This window comes from Balaenoptera physalus (genome assembly GCF_965194825.1).
Source record: "Balaenoptera physalus genome assembly, chromosome: 16".
NCBI classification, from domain to species: domain Eukaryota; kingdom Metazoa; phylum Chordata; class Mammalia; order Artiodactyla; family Balaenopteridae; genus Balaenoptera; species Balaenoptera physalus.
In genome coordinates, this window is record NC_138898.1 from 29,333,539 (window position 1) to 29,357,985 (window position 24,447).

General features: G+C 45.9%; 2 protein-coding genes across 3 annotated transcripts in view; one reads left to right on the plus strand and one right to left on the minus strand.

The window, feature by feature from the left end:
- Positions 1-11,862, minus strand: part of PDYN (prodynorphin) — a 106,299-nt gene extending 94,437 nt beyond the window's left edge. The window contains exon 1 of the mRNA XM_082428548.1: positions 588-11,862. The gene's annotated coding sequence lies outside the window, so the exon portion shown is untranslated. The remainder of the gene's footprint in view (positions 1-587) is intronic.
- The window catches only part of STK35 (serine/threonine kinase 35), a 45,458-nt gene that overhangs the window by 2,664 nt on the left and 18,347 nt on the right, over positions 1-24,447 (plus strand). For both annotated transcript variants that reach the window (XR_014254537.1, XM_082428520.1), the window contains exon 3: positions 11,869-12,618. Coding sequence is in view for 1 of the 2 variants with exons in the window: in XM_082428520.1 (XP_082284646.1) it covers positions 11,869-12,581 (713 nt within the window). In the remaining variant the exon portion in view is untranslated. The remainder of the gene's footprint in view (positions 1-11,868; positions 12,619-24,447) is intronic.

Here is a 24,447-nt window from a genome sequence, read left to right on the forward strand (position 1 = left end):
GCTAATCTGAGACCCAGCTCTGCCCTAGATCTCTTACAGAGTGACTTGAGGTATAACTTGAAAAGTAAATCCTCTTCTCTTTCTATAAGTGGAGAAACTAAGGTTTAGAGGTGAATGAACCCAAGTTGAGGAAGGTTAATCAGCTTGTAAGGGAGGTATGGTTGTACTCCTGGTTTGTTTACAATTTTTCATAGCTTAAGCGATGTGGACTCAGATCTGTCTTGATTCAAGGTCTCAACCCTTTTAAAAGGTGTAATGGTTTCCTCCCTCCCCGAGGGATGAACTAGATCTGACCTTAGTAAGAGCTGGTAGGATTTGGGGTGGGGTTGGATAGGGCATTTTGTTTGGAGCTTTTGCCTGACTTTAAGATCCTCCAGGCCCATCCCAAGAGAACTCCTGGTCCTGTTTCAGGTCAGTTGTTTGACAGCGGATTGAGGACATGCTCAATATTACCTGGGGTCCTTTTTCAAAATAGGCTTCTACTTTTTCTGCCCATCCCTGCCCCATCCATCCTGAAAAGCCCACCCTCTCTCCAGGGTAAATATATTTGTTTTGAAAAGACTTTCCAGGAGATTCTTTCAGCTTACCTGTATTCTACAGGCTCTTCACTTCACTCTCAGACTGTCTTCTCTGTGGTTAATGAATGGTCTGGACTTCCGACTTACATGACTGCCTTGGGATGTAGGAGTTTGCTTTTCCAAAGGATCCCCTTCTATCCTCAGCTCATTGATACCAGTTTTGAAACTTCAACCTGGGTTGGAAGTCTTTGCTTTGTGTCCCTACATATACTGTTCAAACTTTCCTCACTTGTAGAATTTGTCAAAACTCCGCAGTAAACAGTGGCAGCATAACACAGGCTTTGGGGTTAGACTCACTTTTAGTCATAGTTTGTCTCAGCTGACTGCATGAGACATGGGACAAGTTGTTTCAAACCTGTGGGGAGCATTCCTTTATTCATAAGGTGAGGGTTCCTCTGTCATAGGGTTGCTGTGCAGCCTAGGAATGTCAACAAGTGCTCCAGATGAGGAGAAATTCGCTGCTTCAGTAAGTTCAGGCTACGTTTTGAATCTTCTTCCACTGTCGTCCCCTTCGAAATTCACAATGTTCCTGTTCAAGTTTCCCAAACTTGACTATGGAACACATTCTGTTTCCTGTACTGTAGGCAGCGCCAAGTTGACAGAAACACTGGTATTTTCTTCCTCCCTTTGTGAACTAAAACTGAGGCCTAAAAGAAACAAAATATTTTGCTTTAGGCCACATACTTAATATATCCCTTTTAGTTATTTGGAGTCTTAAATATATGAGCCTCTACTATGGGTCAGTTAATATTCTGGGCTTAGAGAGAGAGCAGTAAAGACAATGCATGTTGCCTCTGCTTATAAGCTTATAAACTGATGTTCAGATTTATGTGTCAAGTGTTAATTTAGCAAGCAGTTAATAAGCGTTGAGCTTTTTGCTATCAGTATTAAAGTGGAGAACAAATACCCAAATTATTCCTGGTTAAGTTTTCCTGACTTCAGCTTCCAAAATTTAGCAGTCCTGATATGCCCTGGGGCAGATTCCTTCTAGTTTGCAAGTAATCTGGTTCAGCTCTGCCTGTAAACAGATGCGGTCACCTCTTGCCCTGTCTCCTGCAATTTAGAATAATTTTGAATAGACTGAAAAGTGTTAATCTGCCTTAAAGTCTCAATGAACCAAATCCACAAACTTTTACTGAGATCCCTATGGTGGTATTTGCAGAGGAAAAAAACCCTCTTTGTCCCAAAGGAACTTAATTTGAAGTTTGAGGACCTGTAGAAGACTCAAATGCTAATCACGGTCACGGTCACGGAGGAATAGCCAAGTTGGCTCATCAATGGCTTTGTTCTGTGTTGTACAAATTAACAAGAATGAGAATCAGGAGTTAGCCAGAAGTTAGCAGAGAAGGTGGGCTTTGAAAGAAGGGGGCCTAGGAAAACATGAATAGGTAGAGAAGAGAGTGCTATTTATTTCACAGTTTGGCCAAATAGAGAACAAATAGAGAATGGTTGTCCGTCTCCTCTCCCCTCCACCCTCTCCGAGTATCAACTCCACCAGAAGGCATTTCTGTAGTTTAAAAAAATTATGTATGAATAAACCAATATCAAAAAAGGGGTAAGGGGACTTCTTAATGCAGTTCTTCATGTTCTCCAACTTTGATAGACTTTTGTGTCTTATGTCCTTCCTTTCTCTCTGAACATAGACCAAAAAGTCCTACCCAGAGCATTAAATAGAGAACAGAAGTTTCAGACAGTCAGTAGTGAGCCATCTTAGATGTCTGATCTGGCCTTCTGTTTCACAGGGAAGGAAATTGAAGCCCAGAAAAGAGACAGGACTTGCCCCAGATGAGTTAGTGGTAGTATTCAAACCAGCCTCCCAGGCTTTTTTAAACCAGATTAACAATCCTGTAAATTATTTGGTTGATGGGTTGGTGGCTTTGTTTAACTTTTAAGAACTTTTCATTAAAAAAGGGTTAACAGTTTGCTTTTATCCCCTTGTTTCCATTGCCAAAGGACCCTGTCCTGATTGCACCTAAAACTGAATTCAAGATTACTGCCACTTAGACAGCAGGCATGCCTGAGCTCATTGTCAAACTCAGAAATTCTGATGCTCTCTACAAAGTGCACACTGATCCTTATACAAATAGCAGCAAATAAAGACAAAAAAAAAAAAAATCCACAACAAACTGTCAAGGTTCATAAAACTGAATAATTAGAAGTTTGGAAAAGCCAGGAACCTAGCTTATCCCAACTTGGTAAAACGTGTTCCGCTTGACCAATTATTTGATGTTTGCTGTACTCAAGATACCTGGAGGGGCTTTCACATGGGTGGGACTCTTGGCCCTTGGGAGGCAGTCTTGTCTGCACGCCGATGCCCGGTGTGACTGTGAGCCATACGCTGCACTAGAAGAAGCTATGCAGAGTTTCCTCCACGAGGCATGCAGAAGACTTGGCCATGACCATCGTGCAAGGTCATGAGTGGTGGGTGTCCCAGAAAACAGTAGAGGTTCCCTCTGGGAGCATAGAGGCCTGGGGAAGCAAGGAAGGAGGTAGACCTCAGGAAGCTGAGGGGGAGCCAGTGTCTTAGTGGATGGGTTGTCGGCCTGCAAACTCCTCTCAGCCCATTGAGAGCCCAGGGAAATCTTGGGCTCAGAGCTGGGTGCCCCCCTCCCAGGCCGCTGGAAAGCACCTCTGAATTCTCTACTGCAGCTTTGGGGCCTCCGAGTTTAGAGATCCCTGGGTAGAGGCAGGGAGCTGAATGGTAATCTTTGGCTACCCTGACAGATATAAAGGCAGCATTTAGGGGCCCTGGAAGTGAACGGGATACAGTAGAACATTGGTATTGACTGGGAGTCGGAAGGTCTTAGTCCCAGTTTCACCCTGTTAATAAAAGCTAAAACTCACTGATTGCTGTGTGCCAAGAGCTGTTCTAAAGGCTTTATACCTCTTAACTGTTTCAGTCTTCATGACCACCTTTTGAAGTCAATACCATAATTATCCCTATTTTACGGGTGAGACAACTTGAGGCACTGAGGTTAGTGACATTGCCTGATGTGTAGCAGCTAAGCAGAACCAAGCCAGGCTCCAAGCCCTGGCATTCTGGATTGAGTCAGCTTTCCTTCACAGCTGTGCTGCACTCTTGGGACAGGTGGCTTAAGTTCTGGGCTCTCCTGTTTTTCTTGTTGTTAAATGGGTATAATCATATTTTACTCAGAAGCTAATGGCTACTATCTATTTTCAATTATGTGTTAACCAGTACTTGTGGCACTGCTGATTTCTACTGGTGCCTCCCCTATGTCTCAGCTGCCAGGGACCCTCTGCCTCCTTTCTGTTCTGCTCTTCATTGTTTTGGGACAACCACACAGGCTTTCCTTTTCTCTTGCTACTGACAGACTGCTTTCCTTCTGTGTGCATTGGGGGTTTTAGATAACCAGCCCCAGGAGATAGAAGCAACCCTTACTTGAGAGCTTTGATTAATTGGGGTTGTATTGGGAAGGGCTTTTTACAGTGTAAGTAAACTCTCAAAGAGAGCTTAGCTTCCCAATAGAACATCAGTTTATTTTCAGCTCGACCTTGGCTTTTGGTGGTATTTAGCCACAGGCCCTCCTCAGTGACTCACAAATTCTGGATGCTTACCTAGTTGTCTTAATCTAAACATTCTGCATGCCCTATACTAGAATGTTCTCTGAATTTCTCTGTTTTAAGCCTCTCCAGCTAACAGTTCTCATCTTGATTCATTTCACCCAGTTATTGATCACCTACTCGATGTGTGTGAGGTGCATCGCGGGAGCCCAGAGACATGGTCTTGTTCCACTGTGGTGCCCAGTCTAAGGGAGGAGATGGGCACAGCACAACCGATGATACGTCACTGCAGCCTGTGAGAGGTGCTTTAGGGGGGACAGCTGGCAGGAATGTGGACTAAGTTTAGAGGAGGGAAGGATGAGTTGTAAAAGGGTAAATCAGAAGTGAGCCTGGCACGCAGTAAGGCTAGGCATGTGGCAAGGACCATTGCACATGGAGAGAGAAACAACCAGGACTGCCCTACTCCCCAGTCTGCCTGGCCAGTGGAATCTGCATTTTTAACAAGAGCCTTGCAATGTTCCAAGTCCTAATAGCTAACCTTAGATTTTCATGGTTCATCTCATTTAATCCTCTCCACTTTAGGTTGGAGTTTTTGTAACCTGGTTTTACACACAAGAAAATCAAGATCCATTAAGTCAAGTAACTTGTCCATTCCCACAGCAGTGAAAGGTCAGGCTCTAGGTTTATATCCAGATGTTCTTTGCAATTTTTAACATGATTAATACCCAGTAGTTGTCTGCTCTGGTGTCCAGGCACCTTGCAAGATGCTTCGTATGTCACAATTAAGCCTCCCAGCAGCCCATTGAGGTAAGTGTCTCTTCCCAATTTATGGAAAATGAAATACTCATGGGGTCTTTTTTAGCAGTTTGCCCAGGGTCGCATTAGCCGTGAAAGTGTGGGAGTGGCTGGTTTTGACCCAAGGCCTGGCTGGCTCCTTCTCCTTTCCCACTGGGCCTGAGAGTTCATAATTGGCCTCTTGGCCTCTACAGGACACTGTATCTTGCCCTGGCAGCCACCCTGAGGGGGTGTGTTCTGTAGTGCACAAAGACATTTGATTAATGAAGTACTTTGAATTGAACACACCCTGTGGTGTTGACACTGGACCCAGCCTCTTTATAGTGACACAGCTCAAGGTCATTGAGGCTGGGAGGAGGGCTTGGCCTATGTGCTCGTTTTTGGGAGAATGTGCTTGAATGGTCCTCATCTTCAGCATCTTCTCAGGACTGATCTTCTGAATCACTTCTTTAGTTAAAAGTTGTATATTAAAATTTTTATTTAATCAGAAGCAGGGATAGCTATGGTCATAACAAATTCAAACCTCATTTCTGGATTCCTTTATAATATTTTCTTAAACATAACTTTAAAATTTTATATCTTATGTCTCACTTCACATTAAACATGCTTATGATGTGTTATGTGATCTCTTTTGGCTTTTTAAGTAAATTTTGTTGAAGTAAAACATGGCCCTTTCAGCATTCAACTAAGTGGCAGTGCCATTATTAATCATTAAGTACCCGGGGACAGTTGTTCTAACTCCTTACTTGTACTGTGCTGTGTGGAATACCAGTTCTGTGTGTTTTTAGTGCTTGGTGTGCCCTTTTGTTGCTGGTAGTGGTAGGTTTTTGTTTTTGTTTTGCCTTTTTGGTACTCTTCGCTTAGAATAAATTCCTGGAGTGGGATTTTTATGTCACGTTGAGCATTTTGGAGACTTGTGATAAATATTGCTGAATTGTTTATCTCAGCATGCTTATCAAAATCATAATTAATCCTCTATGAAAAATGAATCAGCGTGTTATGTGGTTGGCCTATCAATACCGGAGACTTAAGGAACATTGAACTCCTTGGGGGCATCCGTAAGAGTACTTAACAAGGAACTGTGTCAGTGGGAAATGGAACATCCAGGTGTTAACTTCTGCTGCAGGCAAGCAGAGGCAGCAGTAAAGCATCAGGGTTAGGAATCCAGGCTGTGGAGACTCTGGGGTCTGCCTCTGTGAGACTGTAGTGAAACCAAAGGCAAGGTATTTAATCTTTTGAGCCTCAGTTTCCTCACTTGTGAAAGGGTCATGTACGTAGACGCAAGTTGGGAGTAAGAAGAGAGGATTGGCTTCTTCCTTCCTTCCATCGCATGTGAAGTGATGAGTTGCTCAGCTCTGTTGATTCTAAACCTCCAAGACTTTTCTCCCATCCCCTTACCGCCTCCTCCCTGGCCAGCCCTCACTTCTTCAGCTTTCAGGACCTCCTGATGCGTCTCTTGGCCTCTAGTCTGTCTTCCATTTCTAACTCCTCTTGCCTCCAGAGGGAACCTGTTTCGTCGATTCTCAGATGTGTTCTTCCACATGTTAACATCTCTGAAATCAGAACTCAGTCAGTGGTAAACCAGAGTGTTGTCAACAACTTGGATGTCTTACCTAAGTGGTACGTCTAACTTAACACTGGTGACTTCTTAGTTTCAATAAGCAGCTTATCTTTCTAAAATACTTCAAGAACTTTTAGTCACTTCCCATTTCTTAGGGTTCACATTCTTGTAGTCTGCCAGATACCATTTCTTATGAGCTGACTCCAGCTTCACCTCCAGCCTCATTTCTCCCCATCTCCTACCACATCTCTTCTGTGATTACCCCAGGTTACGTGGGTCCCTCGCTGCAAGCTTACACCCCCCTGTGCCGTGTGCTTACTCTCTTCACCCCGGGAAACACGGTGCATGAGCCGCTTACTCTCAGCCTGCCCTTCTCTCGTCCTAACCACGTTTCCCTACCCCTCAGGCAGAGCTGCCTCCTCTTCCTTACTCTCATAGCTGCAGTCATTCTGCTTCTAATGGCTGGAAGCCTTCATAAGGGCAGAGGCTTTTGCTCATCACATGTCTGGGGTCTGCCGAGCAGTGTGTGCTCTAGCATAACTGTGTACTTATACTAGAGCATAGCAGATGCCAGCCATTATACAGGGGAGGGATAAACAACAAGGTCCTGCTGTACAGCACAGGGAGCGATGTTCACTATCCTGTGGCAAACCATAATGGAAAAAGAATATGTACATGTATAACTGAGTCACTTTGCTGTACAGCAGAGATCGGCACAACATTGTAAATCAACTATATTTCAATTAAAAAAAAAAAGCCGAATTTCTGGAGGATGCTTGGAAATGGGCTTATAAAATTCTGGGTATTTTGTATCCCTTTCCAGGAAGTGCCTGCTTTCCACAGCTCATACTGACTTATCCTTATGCTGAGCCTCCCGACCTCAAGTTTCTGAATACAGCCCATTTTGTTGGGAGACTTCAGCCACTACTTATGCCCATGAGTAATGAGATGCGAGGCACCTGCTTGATTTTTTTTTTTAACTTTATTTTTTTTTAATTTGTTTATTTGGCAGCACCGGGACTTAGTTGCAGTACTTGGGATCTTGATTGCCGAGTGTGGGATCTTTTAGTTATGGCATGTGGGACCTAGTTCCCTGACCAGGGATCAAACCCAGGGATCGCTCCTGCATTGGGAGCACCAAGTCTTAGCCACTGGACCACCAGGGAAGTCCCCTGCTTGATTTTTTTTTTTTTTTAATTGTTTCCCTGTGAACTGTGGCATAGGATATGTTTTGAAATACAGAGTTTATTTTGTGGTCTTCTGGCTACTGGACTTGGGAAAGGTAATAAAACGCCCCTGAAGGTAGGCCTGCCTCTAATCCAAGTGCATTTCTTTGCCCCCTGTAACCTGGGAGTTAGCACGTTCTGGTGGAGGGAGGTGGCTGTGCAGGATCGCACCTTACCAACCACTCATGGCCGTGACAAATAGTTCCTGGAACCCAGTGGGCTCTCAAAGGTTAATTTGCCACAAATCCTTATCACCTTCAAATAACACTCCCTTTTCTCCAGCTCTGGGCAGCTAAATTCTCAGCCCTTTTTAGTCTTACAGAACTGTCAGATTTATACCAAACAAGGGAATTATAAAACTTAAGTAAATTTTGTTTGTTTCTGTCAGTTCAAAAAACTGAATTTCATGTGAGGATTCTACTAGTTTCTGCATGTGTTTGTTCCAGTTTTACATCCCAAAACTGGGGAAGTAACCACAGGGTGGCTTCAGTGACCCACTGGGGTGGCTGTGAAACAGACCTGAGCTGAAACTCCACTGGTCACCTGACCTCCATCAGCCCCCTACCCTGACTGGACCACGGTGACGTTTTGAGTCTCCAGGAATTTGTGTCAGCTTAGAACCAGTGTTCGATAATCCCTGGAAGTTTGACCATTTTCCCTTCCCCAGTGCACAGTCACCCTGGTAAATAATGAGACTTGGGCTTTGGCTGGTCAGAAGAGGAAAGTTACCTGGGAAATCAGGCACATGTCGAATAGGCTAGCTTTCAGACTGGGTCCTAAGGTACACATTCAGATGCACCTGCACAGATTTGGGGAGAGGGGTCACCTTTTACGTAGAGAGGTCACCTCAAATAAAAGTGGCCTGCTCTGGCTAGAATATGGATTTTAGCTATTGCAGCCGGAGAAATGTGATATAATCATCCATTTTCATTTTCTGATCTCAGTTTCATCTTTTGCCTAACGTGTGAGAGCTATATTCTCTGGCCTCCAGCACTGAGAGTACTGAAACCCGTGACTTGCTAGGACTTGGCTGGGGTCCGGTGGGAATGATGATGTAGGAGATGGTAAAGGATGTGATTCCCCCAAAGTACGTTATACTCTGCCAACTGTGACTTAACTCAGGAATATGTGGTGTAAGTGTCATTCTCATTTGATGGTTGAGAAGACTGAGTCTGAGAGGTTCAGGGACTTGCCCCAGGTTCTAGCTATCTTCCCATCATACTCAGTCTCGAAACCACCCAGTAAACCAGGGGCAGAATTGGGGTCTCAACCTAGACTCCTGTCTTCTGGTCTTCTATTACTCTTCTGTTACTGTGTGCTCTTCTACTACTTGCTTCTCAACAGAAATGCACCCAGTGTGTTATGTGCCGCATTCCCTCCCTCCATCTTGCTGTGATGCAAGGTAGCTGAGAGGCCCAGGTAGACAATCTGCCTGAAGGAAAGGGCTGGAATTCTTACATGCCTCTTATGTTTTTTGTGGGCAGTTGGGATTCCTTCATGAAAACATATACTGTAGATTCTCATGAAATAAGCCCAAGGTCCTTCCCTGTGCAGAGTGCTTTTTGTCTCTGGGACAAGTAGCTGCGTCCCCCACTTTCCATTCCGTCATGCTCACTGATGCTCTGTCTGCTTCCGGTCCAGTTCTGTCATCTCTACAAACAGCCCCCTTCTTTGGCATCTCCTGACCTTAGCTCATTCCCCAGAGCAAGTCCCTCGATCCCGGGTCTCATCTACCCACTCACTCACTGACTGAGGGCACTTTTTTACCTTTTTTTTTTTTCTTTTTCTTTCCCTGAATTCTCATAACCTGGACTTATATGTAGTCTGTTTTACAGAGTTGTTGTCTTTTTATTTCAATTGCCATAGTTACCAACTTTGCGTATAAAATAATCATCATTCCCCACCCTTTATTTCCCTACCAGAAGTTTCACTGTTTTCTGATGTGGCCTTTGCAGAAGGAATTTGATGCCTTTTTAATAGTTTCCTTTCTGGCTCTACCACCCCCAAACATTTCTTGTTCTCCTTTTTATGGGTCTTTACTCAGGAGTCTAGGTTGATTGATCGGGGCTCAGATCACCACTTCATTTTGCAGTCTTTTTATTTATTTATTTATTTTTAATTTATTTTTGGCTACGTTGGGTCTTTGTTGCTGCGCGTGGACTTTCTCTAGTTGCAGTGAGCGGGGGTTACTCTTCGTTGCAGTGCACAGGCTTCTTATGGTGGTAGCTTCTCTTGTTGCGGAGCATGGGCTCTAGGCACGCGGGCTTCAGTAGTTGTGGCTCACGGGCTCTAGAGCGCAGGCTCAGTAGTTGTGGCGCACGGGCTTAGTTGCTCCGCGGCATGTGGGATCTTCCCGGACCAGGGGTTGAACCCGTGTCCCCTGCATTGACAGGCGGATTCTTAACCACTGTGCCACCAGGGAAGTCCCTGCAGTCTTTTTAGATAGAACCTCAGCCTACTGGAGCAGGTGACCTAGAAAGAGGATTATGAGATGGGAAACAACTGATTTGAAAACAAAAAACAAAAAAACCATCTGCCCTAAACTAGTTCTACCTGTATTACTTTTGATTGTGAGCAGTATAAACAAATTATATAATTACAGGGGAAATGTGGTCTGTCAGATCGTGGTCAAAAACCTAAAGCTTTTGCCTTGTCCATCTAGTCATCTTCTTGCATCAACCTAGAACTCCCAAACCACTGGCTTTTTGTAGACTATGTGCCTTGGTAATTTCGGGGCTTAGCAGCATCTCATCTGGATCACCCATTCTCTTTGTAATAAAGTAAATGACTAGTGAAAGAAACCCTCTGGCAGAGGCTGTGTGAGGGGTTGCAGCCTTCATTTTTGGTAGAATGGAGACACTGTACGGGGGATCAGAGGACTTTTCCTCAGGGTCTGGCTCAGTCACGAATGATCCATGTGACCACCCGGGGCTGACCCAGCCTCCTCATCAGCAAGATGAGACACCTGCCTACTTAGGCTCAAGCTTTTGGGGCTCTTGCAGTCGCCAAATAACGTCATGCTAAGGGTTCAGTGTACCGTTAATTGCTTTATAAAGTGTATTGGTATTTGTTTGGAGATGCCAATCAGCAGCTTTCCTGGAGTTACTGTGGTTCAAAAGGAAAGACTTTCTGAGGAAGGCAGAGCTGGAGTTTCAAGTTTCCACATAACTTGATTACATCTTACATCCACTTCAGACTTCCTATTTACACCTCTCTGGTCCATTTGTTCCTGTGCCTCGTTATCCATCCCATCTCAGCCTAGAGTTTCCTTCTGGCTTCTCCCTGCTGATTTACTGCCTGTCTCTTAGGGGTCACTCAAGTCCTGCCCCTTCGGACCTCTTTAGATCTGGTGACTCCTACCCACCCTTCACTGTTCGTAAAACTTGACCTTGATGCAGATGCACAGCTAATGATACTTGCTGTTTTAAACATCTGTTATCTCCTTCAAACTAAACTTCATAGAGATGGGCCTGTCACGTACCTAACTTGTGCTAGGCGTGTGGTGGGCTACCAGAAAACACTGAGTTGGAGTGTGTCTGAAATAAACTTGTAGTGCCATTCTAGATGCATCGACAAGAATCCCTGCACAAGGCGGGAAGGTCTTTGGCTTAGCATGGAGTAACAGACATTTGACGGTCTTCTCACAAATTTTCCCTCGTCTCAGCAGCAGCCCTGGGAGATGTGGGTGGTATGGTGCTGCCTATTTGGAGACAGTATAATGAAACACAGTGGCGCTGCAGTCATGGATTTGAGTTTGTTAACTCTAAGTCTCTGTGAGCCTCGGGTTCTTCATTTTATTAGATGGGGCTATTTCTTCCTACCTCCTAGGGTGGTAGTAAATATTAAATTGAATGTCAAGGGCCAGTGTTGGTACTCTGTGTTACACACGGCCATTTACAGGTGAAGAAGCAGAGGTGGAAACTGGGAAAGGTGAACTAAGTTGCCTCCTGGCTAATCATCAGTAAACCAGGGTTCCCTTATCTTGTTATCCCTTGACTCACCCTGTATGAGTAGAGATGGGCCTTGTTGTGCAGAGTTGGCTCCGTGCCAGTTGTGCTGGTCCTCTTGGATTGGAGCGATTGTCATCACTGTCACTCCTACTCTAATGTGCTACATCCCTTTAGTCTACAAGTGGTGTGACTGTGTCCATCTCACTTGGGCTCTTTCTGGTCTTCCCTTGATTTAGGAGAAAGGATCCTGGGTTATGCTGAGGAGCCCTGCTATCTCTGGTTTGTCATGGAGTTCTGTGAAGGTGGAGACCTGAATCAGTATGTCCTGTCCCGGAGGCCGGACCCAGCCACCAACAAGAGCTTCATGCTACAGCTCACGAGCGCCATTGCCTTCCTGCACAAAAACCACATCGTGCACAGGGACCTAAAGCCAGACAACATCCTCATCACAGAGCGGTCTGGCACCCCCATCCTCAAGGTGGCAGACTTTGGACTAAGCAAGGTCTGTGCTGGGCTGGCCCCCCGAGGTAAAGAGGGCAATCAAGACAACAAAAATGTGAATGTGAATAAATACTGGCTGTCCTCAGCCTGCGGCTCAGACTTCTACATGGCCCCTGAAGTCTGGGAGGGACACTACACAGCCAAGGCTGACATCTTTGCCCTGGGCATTATCATCTGGGCAATGATAGAAAGAATCACTTTCATTGACTCTGAGACCAAGAAGGAGCTCCTGGGGACCTATATCAAACAGGGGACTGAGATCGTCCCTGTTGGTGAGGCGCTGCTAGAAAACCCAAAGATGGAGTTGCACATCCCCCAGAAACGCAGGACTTCCATGTCTGAGGGGATCAAGCAGCTCTTGAAAGATATGTTAGCTGCTAACCCACAGGACCGGCCTGATGCCTTTGAACTTGAAACCAGAATGGACCAGGTCACATGTGCTGCTTAAAATTCAGGGCAAAACATCTTGGGTGTTTTTAAACTAGGTGAGTGTACTTCTTTTTGTTCTGCATGCACACTTCCTGGACTACTGGATTCTTCAATCTGAGCCCAGGGAGGCGGGTATGGAGTTGGGGGGAAATGCAGGCTTGAAGAGAACTAAGTGCTTGTTACCAAAGATTCCTCCCAAGTCTCAATGAGGAGATGTGGGATTACTTGAGTACAAATTAGAAAGTCTAGGGAAGTTTTGAGTAGACATTGCATTTGAGCTGAGTCTCTTTTAAGTTTTTTAGAAACACTTTCTCATCAATTAATAAACGCTTACTGTAGAAAACGTGCAAAAGAAGTACGGACATTTTTTTCAGAATATAAACTGTCCCCAGTTTGTATCTTTCCTACTCGCACATCCAATTCTGCATAGTTTAGATCATGCTCTTTTAGGTTTAGTTTCCTGCTCTTCCATTCAGCTTTAACCCAAGCATTTTCCATGTCATACTTTGAAAGCATGGCCTTCAGTAATTGACATTCCATTATAGGTACAGTAATGTAATCATTCTCCCACTTCAGATAGCAGATGTCCATTTCTCCATTTTAGATACTATAAACAGTGTGTGAGTGAATATTTTTTAGAGAAATCTTTGCTTATTTAACAGATTGATTGTGGGCTTTCATTTGTCAAGTACCGTGCTAGGCTCTGGGATAACAGTGGTAAGCAAAATCAGAAACATGCCCCATCCTCATGACTTCTGCAGCTTAGTCAAAGAGAGAAACATTAAATCAGTATTTATCATAGTTGCTTTACAACTAATGTAAGGAAATTGACCTTTCAGGGAATAGTGCCCAGAAGCAAGAGTAGAGAATTGGAAGCAGAGGAGAGCATCCCAGGTAAAAGGCCTAGCCTCTGCAAGCGACCTGAAGCCAGTGGGAGCCTAGCATATTGGAGAGCCTCCAGCAGTTTGGAGTAGTGAAGGATGTAGTAGACAGGTGGTAGTTGGGGAGGACAGTGGCCTACTGGAGCGTGGATAGAGCTGAGGTGGAAAATCCAAAAGTGTGTATGTACCAGGAACAGCACTGGTAGTTCAGTTGGACCAGAGTCTGAGATGTGAGCAAGGGAAATAAGACTAGAAATAAGGTGAAACATGGGACCCTGGAATTTGACCTTGACTTAGTAGGCATTCGGGAGCCATATGCAAACCAGAGAAGAGCAATGTAGCACTGAGAGCTTCAGCATGTGTAAGCTGATTTGAACCGGAGATTGGGAGACCAGTTGGACCAATTATTTGATTCACGCTAGTAAGGGATGTTGTTGAACCTAAATGTAGTAGCACTGAGGGTAGAGGAGTGCTTGGATCTTTGGGGCAGAATTGGCAAGGCAACTGGCCAATATCAAAGTAGAAGGAAGTAATAGATGTAGGGAGATTAATGTCAGTAGATACATATGCTGGCTAGCGTATTGGTCAGATATGATTCATTTTCCTTAAAGGGAATGGAAAAGAAAAGAACATTGAATACCTACCATGAATGCTAGGTATTTTCACATGTGCCATTTTGTTTCACCTTTGCAACCCTGCAAGGGTTAAGTCATTTACCCACGATCCTACTAATTTGAGGGCAGGTATATTTTACTCATCTTCCTTCTCCCCCCAGCCCCTTTTTTCTTGGTATCAAGAGGGCAAGCTGGAAATAAACTAGTCTTAGATTTTGCTGAAGGCTTGAGAGGAGGTGATAGGGGGCGGAAGCTGATCCCAGTGGTCATGAGGAAGGAGCCTCAGCTCCTAGGGCACAGAGCCCTCCATTACCTAGGTGGGTTCTTAGTCCCTTCTTTCCCTTCATCACCCTCACATTTCTGGTTGGTATTGGTTAATGCTGATTTGAGCCTGGTTATGCTTCAGTATTCAGGGAACTTACTTCTCAAATGAGTCACTCCAGGTTTAATTCTTCCATTCCACAAACATTATCTTCCAGGTGCCAGGCCAGTTTGTCCTACTGCCCAGTGAGTAAGAGAACAGCGTTCTTAAAGCTAGGTTTGGGGTAGTACCATGTTCGAGCCTAAAAAGGGTTGGCTAGACAGTATTTTAATTGTATTTCATGCTGTCACTTTCCATTTCCATCTCATCTTTTCTACTTTAAAAAAACCTCTTAGAATTCAAGTTTGCCCTGGGGTAGAAAGAAGGTTGTCATTGGAAGAGGGATCTGAATTTGGGTTAGGATTATGGGGTTGTCATAACTAATTGAAATCATGGCTCCCATTTGGACACCCACACTTGGGATTTGTGCTTTGTTGCAGGGCAAAGTTAAAGTTAAAGCTAAATAGCAGTGATTGCTTCAGGTAGGAGAAATAGGTGACCTTGGGATGGGAGAAGATCAGAAACATAGTTAAGGCCAAGTGTCCCAGACTCTGACAACTAATGAGGACAGTGCTTGGTCAGTTGGTACCTATCCTGCCCTGTCCTAGCTGGGCACTTAGAATTGAGGTCTGGGTCCAGGGCCCTGGTCTTTGTGACCAGGAGCTGAGCCTTGTAGTGCCAAAGGTTCAAATCAGTTGTGGTATAAATTGAGTATTTGGCTGGTTAGAGAATCAGAGGCTTGAGCTGGGAGGAACTATTGAGTCTAAACTCCCCTCTCTCGCAATCAAGCTTTATAGATGGAGAAGCTAATTCCATATATTCATTCAACATATTTATTGAGAAACTATTTGCCAGGGGCTATTTCAGGCACAGAAGATACATTAGTGAGCAAAACCAACAAAAACTCTTACAGTTGTAAAGCTTACATCTACTGGGGAGACAGACATAACTTAGCTGTGGGTTAGTGGAGGGATGTAGACCCCAGGATAAGGGAGATCAGAATGCAGGGAGGTGAGGGATGGAGGTGTACTTCCAAGTGGAAGAGATCAAGGTTGGTCTTCTTAAGACAGTGACCTTTGAGCAAAGGTTAGAAGGAGTAGAGGGAGTGAACCATGAGGATTTCTGGAGGAAGAACATCCCAGACAGAGGCAATAACCATTATAACAGCTTGAAGGCTAGATAGAGTGAGCAGGGAGGAGAGTATAGGAAAAGCAGCTAGAGAGGTAATTAGGAGTCAACTAGAATAGCCCTTGTAGGCCACTGTGAGGATTTTGGCTTTTAATCTTCTGGTCATTGGTGTGTTTTCAGCTGTGTGATATCTGATCTTTTGAAAGGATCACTGTACCTGCTGTGCTAAAAGTAAACTGAAGGGAGCAAGTGAGGGGATGAGATGGGAGGCTACTATGATAACCCAGGTGAGAGATAATGGTGGCTTTGATCAGCGGAACAGGGGAGGTAATGATTGGATTTTGGGTGAATTTTGAAGTCAGCCAACAGGGTTTCATGCTATATTGAACATAAGATGTGAGAGAAAGGAATTAAGGATGGCTACAAGTTCTTGGCCTTGGAAGCCATTGGAAGGATAGAGAGGATCAAATGAGATGGGGAAGACATGAGGAAGAACAGATTTGGCTGGAGAAAGTTAGGTCTTGGTCATCTGAAAGTTTGGAATGCCTGTTTAGAATCCAAGTACAGAAGTTGAGGGACTTCCCTGGTGGTCCAGTGGTTAGGACTCCACACTTCCACTGCAGGGTGCATTGGTTCCATCCCTGGTCAGGGAACTAAGATGCCGCATACCCGTGCGGCTCAGCAGAAAAAGAAAAAAAATCGCTGGTGACCAAATACAGAGGTCGAGTAGGCTGTTGTGTGAGTCTAGAATTCAGAGGAGAGAATGGTCTAGAGGTACTAATTTGGAGATGACCAAGGTTCTAAAGTGGGCATAGAAAAGATTTCAAAGCAAAACAGAGCTTGGAGAGAAGGAAAGGAAGCCAGAGGTATAGGAGACCTGGGCATGGTGTCCTGGAAGCCAGGTGGAGAAAAGACCTCAGCAGAAGGAAGGAATCAGCCGTGGCGTGTTCTTTAGGTAGGCTGAGTGAGATGAGATGAGACTGGCCACTGACCATTGGATTTAGCGATTGGGAAGTCATTAGTGTTCGTGAGCAATTTTGGTGGCTCATAATGAGAACCCTAACTAGAGTGGGTTTCAGAGAGAATGAAGGGGAGGAATCGGAGACCGTGAGAGAGTAGGCCAACGATTCTCAGTTTTTGGTCTGAAGGCCCCATTGCACTCCTGAAATGGAAGATTCCAGAGTTTTTGTTTTGGGTTATATCTATGGGTCTTGGTATTAGAAATTAAAACTGAGAAATGTTTTAAATGGTCCTTTCAAATGAGTAGTAATTCAGTTACATATTAACATACATAATTTATGAAAAATAACTTTTCAAAAACATATTTAGTGAGTAGAGTGGCATTGTTTTATATTTTTATAAATCTTAACATCTGCCTTGATAGTCAGCTGGATTCTTATTTGCTTTTGCTTTGTAACCTGGTGCTATGTCACTCATCATGTAACTTCTGGAAAACTTCACAGTACACTTGTGAGAGAATGAAAGTGGAAAAGGTAAATAACTATGAAAAGTTTTGGCTTCGTGTACTCCCGAGCTACAAACCACATTTTGATGCCTCTTCCTGAGGAATTTTACTGTGAAGGGGAGCTGAGAAGTAGGGAGAGACCTAGAAAGAAGGGACTTATTCAAGGTCCCAAATGAAGGGGCAGAACTTGTGTGTCCTGATTCCTGGCCAGCTTTCCTACGAAACTTTTTGTCGTGGGTCAAACTCTAGCTGCATAAAGGACACCCAGTCGTTCCCAGTAGCAGCGTGATGAAGGAATGGTGAAGGAACGCCTCAGCAATCTAGGATTGTAGATTTCAGAGTAATGTTTAAATTGGGACTAAATGGTTTCAGTTTTTTGCAACCATGAATGGAATTGCACTTTGGGTTGGAAACATGGGATTCCTCTGAAAGGAGTGTTGCCTCGTGGACTGTCCAGAATCGAGTCCCACTTCTGTGCTTTACTGGCTCTGTGACCTCAGGCAAGTTATTTTACCTCTCTGGGTTTCATCATCCATAAAGTGGAGTAGATCATACTTATCTGATTGAGGTTGTTGGGGGAGTCGCAAGAGGCTGTGAAAGTGCCCCGTAGAAACTGTCTAAGTGAGATGCTGGACAGCGCAGTCTTAGATGCACGCTTGGGCTTGAGGTGGAAGCGTTGTCTTCTGTTCCTCTGAAGATGGTGGTCTTTAGTTGCCTTGTTTCTGAGGACTGCCAAATAGCTTTCTTCTTTGAAACAAAGCTATAATCGAGGCAACTCTATCCAATTGCTTGTTCCAGAAAAATGTATCTGTTTTTAAAGGTTACTCACTGAGGGGTCCTATCTCTCCCTTACTTGTCACTTTTTGAAGATGTTTAATAACCCCTAATGGTTCCTACCAGCCAGCCAAAAGCCTTACCCAAAGCAGGAAGCCAGCCAGACTGATGTTCCAGGTACCACTGCCCACATGTTAACGGGGAGGTTGTTGTGGGTTAAGGAACTCTGCATTCATGGCCAAGTTTGCTGTCTAATACACAAACCTCAGTTACCTAGGGCCTTTTGAAGCCAGGGCCTTGAATGATGTTTATTTGGAGTGGGCAGCTCAGGTCTGCTGAAGGAAATCAGATGTTGTTGTGACCTAAGGGGTCATAGAAAATGTTCTTTGTACCATATGCGATCTTGGTAGCTGCCCAACATCAGAAAGAAATCGGGCCTAATTTCTTGTTGAAGTAATAAATTATATATTATTCCCTGGCCTAGGGTCCAAAGATGTGGCTCTGGGCTAACATGCTGGGTATCCGGTTGGCCCCTTGACCTGGGCTTCAGATTTTGTTTCTGTTTTATGAGATCTGAGGTTTTTTAACATGAGGATTCCTAAACCCCTAGTCGAGCCCCTTTGCTGGAGATTCAAAAGCTTTTTCAGCTCATCTCACAGGCAGCAAGCAGCACATATGCTTACACTGAAGCTGTAGAAGCCAGTTCAGATCATTCGCTTCCTTTCGGCTGGAATTATACCCAAATTGTGTCACATTACAGGTATCAAGTTAATCAAAAATAAGACTAAAAACTTAAAAATGGGGGGAAAATGTTTAATTAACGTGGTTTGTTTTAAACAACAAAGTCTTCAAAACAGAGTCCGGGGTAGGGGGGCGGGTGGTGGTAAATTTAAAAAAGATTTTAAGTGCGAAATTGGGAACCCAAGACTAGGTAGGTCTCCAGGCCCCATCTCTGAGTGTGACTTCCTGACCCAGCCATCGGAACTAACCCAGGAACACATAAGACAGGCCTTTCTCTCCCAGGACTGCCTTCCCTGTGGGAAGGGGCAGAATGAGACCATGGGTGAGACCTAGCTTCTGGGAATGTAAGACCCCCATTTGGAGCCTCACCTCCTGAGTCTAGAAGGCTAAGGCTTTGATGGAGGGCAACAGTGCCAGAGAGGATGATAATTAATGGACATCCCTGGGCTGGGTGCTTTATGACCATTATTTCATTTACTTCTTTTCAAGTAACTTCCTGAAGCTCTCAGAGCTAGTAAGGGTCAAAGCCTAGATTTGAACCCAGGTCTAAGTCCATGGCTGTAACCAATATGGTGTATTGCCTCATGGAATTGCCTATAAATCTCAAATGTTTTCAAAATTCAACAAACAGTTGAGCCTCACGTAGATTGCGCGGCACTAGGTGGGGCAGGAAGTGCATTCTGAGTTGAGTAACGTGGACCCGAGGAGCCTGGCACTTAGTTGGTTTCCAGTTGGGAGGTGGTTTCTTCTACTCTGAGAAGGTTCAGAGTGTGCTGGTAAACACCTAGGTAGCCCAAAGGACAGTGATGGAGGAAGGCTTCCCAGAGAGGGTGTAACTGCCGAAGAGACCCAAGTCAGAAGTTTGATTCTCACAGCCCAGAGGCTCATCCCTCTTAGTGTCTGGTGGAGCCTTGAACTGCCCGAAGGGAGGATGGGAGGAGTAGAAGAGGGAAGTGCCCGTCTCACCCTGAAGTGGATGGATGATGAGGTCCTTGGAGAGAATGGAAGTTTTAGTTAGAGAGATTTGGTGATGGTGGTGGTGGGGGGTGGGTGTATTTAGCCAGTGACTATTAATTCTTAGATCCAAGCAGAACTAGAACTGCTGAGCATCTTTTGAGTCCCTGTCTATAAATGGAGGCCCCAGCCTTGCTTTTACCCTGTCTCACTAGACTTCACGGGGCTGTGTGAGAGCAGAGGGTTGTGGGTTTGCTGCTCTTTTCCCTGGGAATGTAAAGCTCAGCGTTCACTGAAGACCCGGCAGTTCTAGGTACCACTGGTATGCGGTGTGCAGGCCATCCCTTGGTTCTGGGTCTGTCTACTGGTGTTTCTTGGGAGATCCCCCAGGTGGGGAAGGCTGGTATTTGTAAGGCCAGGCAGCTCCCTAGGCGCCAGCTTTTGCCCCCGCTGTTGCCCTCTCTGTCTGTCACTCCTGCTGTCTCAACACAAGGAAACTGAGCTGTCTGTTATGTAATGGGGCTGGTTGCCCACAAGGATAATCTGTCCCTTGAAGCTCTGCAGGACATCAAAGCATTCATGAGGGGACAGGCCTGCCCCAGGGCTGTTGTTGCTCACATTCTCCTCCTCCCTGGCATCCTTGGCTCCTCTCAGCCTAGGCAGCACCCCTTCGGGCAAATCAGAATAGCTCCTGTAATCCTCCAGCTGTGAGCAAAGCTGCCTGATGGTTGGGGTCTTTCCAACTCCCATTTCCTCTTACGCTAGGGACACAGATACTCCCTCCCACAATAACAGCTCTGGTTCTGAAAACCTGTTTTGAGGGGCCCTCTGACTTGTGCAGGGCAGAGGCCCTGCCCTTTTATCTCCAGCCCTGAATTAAGTACTTTTACATAAAGTGTCTTATTATCACATCATCTGCATAAGTGTTCTGTTATCTGCCATCATTCTGCAGATGAGGAAGCTGAGAATCATTTTGACACAGTTTTCAGAGGCAGGATACCTGACTGGAAATTCCACTGCTCTATCCTGCCTCCTGCAGCTTCTTTGAAAGCAGCTTTTGATGGGTTTCTAGGTGGGTTCCCCCTCCTATTAGCTCCACACGAGAGGCCCCCAGGTATTAGTGTCGGTGCTGCCCGTGGGCATCTTTCGGAGTCTGGCAGTCTCGGCACAGCACACCGCAGCAGGGCCACCTTCTGCTCCTTCAGGCGAGATCACCTGTGTGTTGATTCCTCTTGTGTCACACTGATACAGCCTCAAACATGGGCAGGCGAGGCAAGGCAGGGATGGTGAGGCACCCACGTAACCAAGGGCCGGGCGACAGTGGCAGAAGCCACACAAGCAGGCAGAGGTTAAAATTCCCAAAAGGTTGGAAAGCAGGAGACCCGAAGTGCATCCCCCTTGGGGGCAGCAGGAAAGCACTGGCACTGGGGGGGTGCTGACAGGACAGTCTGTGCACCAGGACAAGGAAGGGCTCTGATGTGACCCAAAGGCACCCTGTTGTCTCTGTCCCCCGGGACCTGGCAGAAGCCCGTCCTAAGTGAGCTTAGCCTGGACACTTAAGGTTGATGAGGATCCAAAGCAAAATGGCAGGGTTGCTGGGTTTCTCCCTGACCCACCTTCCCGCTCATTTATTGACTCTTGACCAAAGCCGAGGGCTTTCATGATTCGTCCCTGTTGTTGATGTGGCTGCCTGCAGCCCTGTGTTGAAAGATTCTGAGGCCAAGTCAGATTTGGTGAGCAGGAGCCCTCGTATGACAGGCGCTTGCCCAGCGGTGGTCTTGATAGTGTAGACCCCAGTGCTGTCCTCTAGGAGCTCACAGGTTAGCTGTGGACCTAAGACAACATTTAGTTGTAGAAATACAGGAAGAAATACAGGAAGAGAAATACAGGAAGCCTGGAGAGAGTGGAGGGAAAGCTTCCTAGAGAAGGTGGTGCCTTGGGCTGGTTCTTGAAGGTAGGTTTAGGGGCACCTTGTAAGCCAGGTGGTAGGTGAGGAGGTCACATCTCAGGGTTTGTGTGAAACTCGCCCTGGCACACTGAGGCTTTGTTGCGTACAGGACTTAGCTGGTAACGGGAGAGGGGACTGTCATTGTAGTGAAATCCCCAGTCGGAGGGGCATTCAAGATGAGGACCTGGAGAGAATGCCCAGGGTTCTGTCTTGATAAACTAGGGCAGCAACGTATAAGCTCCCGGCCGCTCTTTTCATTTCCCCTAGTGAGTCTTCTGTGATTTTACAAAATCAAAGGAAATGGAGACCTCCTCCAGCATTTCTAGGATTCAGAGGCATGCAGGCCTTAAAACTGCCAGCGAAGTTTAAAATAAATCAATACCGTAAAATACTGCAATGAATTTCCCAACTTTAAAGGAATTACGCTTTCAGTTACAGGTGCCAGGGGAAAGCTGTAACTCAGTCTGCATCGTACACAGGTCAGAATTCTGTAGTTTGTTTCTTTGTAAAAGGAGGTGATGTCTAGGGACTCAGGATTAGAGCCACCCAGGCACACCTTAGGGCATAATGAAGAAGATGAAAGTGCTTCTATTTTCCCAGGCTGCATAAAGGAGCCAGATGTGGGGCCTGGGCAGGTAATCTTATGAATGGTAGGTAACCTTGGCTTTTTGTAATTCCGAGGCCTGGCACTGGAGCAGTAGTGGAAGGCAGGTGGGCTGTGGTACATCATGTTGGATTTTGGTATTGACCCTCTGTTCCAGTGGGAAAGACACAGATGACGTGAGCCAATTGACTCATTCCATGTTTACTTCCATACTTTTGCAAAAAGGAAGCCCTTAAATATCATGTACAGCACCCTTTTATTTTTTTCCTTTCTGCTTTTTTCGTACATGTCTAAGGCATGTCCTCCCAGAGAGTTCCAGTCTAGGGCAAAGCTAAGGCAGGGACTGAAAGAAGGGTAGTGCTGTCAGATCTTGGCAGAATGCATGGGCCTTTCCAGCACAGCCCAGCCTTGTACCAGACATAAGGAGAGCTGGAAGTGACAACTAAAGACTCATTTGTTGTTAGTAACCAGATTGCAGGCTTGGATGTGATGAATGTTTGGAAGGAACCCTTGGTTTGCATGGGACAGTGGAAATGAGTGTGAATGTACCACACCCGAGGCCAAAGAACAGGGTGACTTTCACCTTCCAAAAAAAATTGCTTGGGAGTTTAGGCCAGTTGCCTAAACTGAAATCCAGATGTCACCACTGAGGTGATCCAGAGATCCTCCTCCCTCCCTCACCCTGAGCATCTCGGGGCATGGGCACCAACCAGGCGTAGCATGGAGAGCCTTCGGGAACACGACACTCCAGCCCAGTGTTTTGGAAGTCCTATAGCGGAGGGACACCTGTCCCCAGAAGTCCAGTTTCCCACCTACTCTTAGAATTCCGTTGAGATGGTCATACGATAGTGATGACATAGGCAGACCCAGATGTGCATCTTCAGAATCCACAGACTCATGTTACACACCCTGGGTAAAGTTTAGAAAGATTGCTTCCATTTTATCAGTGGAAGGAACTGAGGGTGTCAGGAGTAAGAAGTTTTCTACTTAATGGATCCAGAGTCTATCCTGTGACCTTGAAGATATCAACATGCTATTGCCACATTCCTCCCTGCTCCTCCTCAGCAGCTCGCACCCCCCCAGCACACACACAGTGTCCACGACAAACTTCAGCACTGTTGGTTCTCAAAGTATGGTCCCCAGACTGGCAGCATCTCCAGGAAACTTCTTAAAAATACGTATTTCTGACGCCACCTCAGACCTACAGAGCTGGAAGCTGGGGGTGAGTGTTTCAACAGGAACCTCCAGGTGATGCTGATGGCACGCTCAGGTTTGAAAACTGCTCTGGCAGAAGAGGGTAAAGGCACCGTCTGCCTAGCATCCTACAGTTCTTCCCTTAGAAAGCTTGCATCGAGGCCTGAGAACTAGGAGGGCCTGCCAGGTTCTAATTTGGGCTCTGTCTTCTGTACTTACGTAGCATGGGGCTTTGGACAGGTCACGCACTGTAGGTCGTGGTTTTCTCATCCAGAAAACCAGAGTATAAAAGGTGGTCCTCTTTCCCCTCCTCCCTCAGCCCCGGCACGTTCCGAGTTCCACAGTGGGTGTGGTTCTAGGACAGGGACTCCTCTAATTCTTGCTTAGTTTCTTTTTTTTTTTTTAATTTTTTAATTTATTATTTATTTATTATTTTTATTTATGGCTGTGTTGAGTCTTCGTTTCTGTGCGAGGGCCTTCTGTAGTTGCGGCAAGCGGGGGCCACTCTTCATCGCGGTGCGCGGGCCTCTCACTATCGCGGCCTCTCTTGTTGCGGAGCAGAGGCTCCAGACGCGCAGGCTCAGTAGTTGTGGCTCACGGGCCCAGTTGCTCCGCGGTACGTGGGATCTTCCCAGACCAGGGCTCGAACCCGTGTCCCCTGCATTGGCAGGCAGATTCTCAACCACTGCGCCACCAGGGAAGCCCCTCTTGCTTAGTTTCTGCCTTGTGCATTTGTCTTGAGGATGAGGTGAGGCCCTGTGGCCATCTGCTCCTGGCGGCAGGAGGAGGAGGAAAACAATTGAACTTCTCCTTGGACTTCCCAGGCCCTGGGGAAGTGGGCTTCTAAGCCGTAATAACAGTGAGCGTGTTACGGGTGCCCTCCGGAGAGTCATTCAGGGACATAACAGATCCCTGTGAGGCTGCTGTGATAGGACAGGAGGTCACTGTTAGAGGAAGGGGAAGTTGAGGGGCAGCAGGCATAGGAAAGGGAGAAGCAATGGGGTTGGAGTCGGGCTTAGGTCTCTGAGTGGAGTCTTAGACGTGGCTTTGAACCAGACTAGGAAACTTCACTTGTTCTTTCCAGGCATGTATTAAGTACCTGCTGTGTGCCTGGTGTGGGCCGTGGAGATCAATATTGCTCCCGGCCTCAGTCCATCTAAACCCTAGGCATCTCTCTGAGTCTTGGAGTCCTCATTTATAAAGTGGCGTTGCCGGCACTTA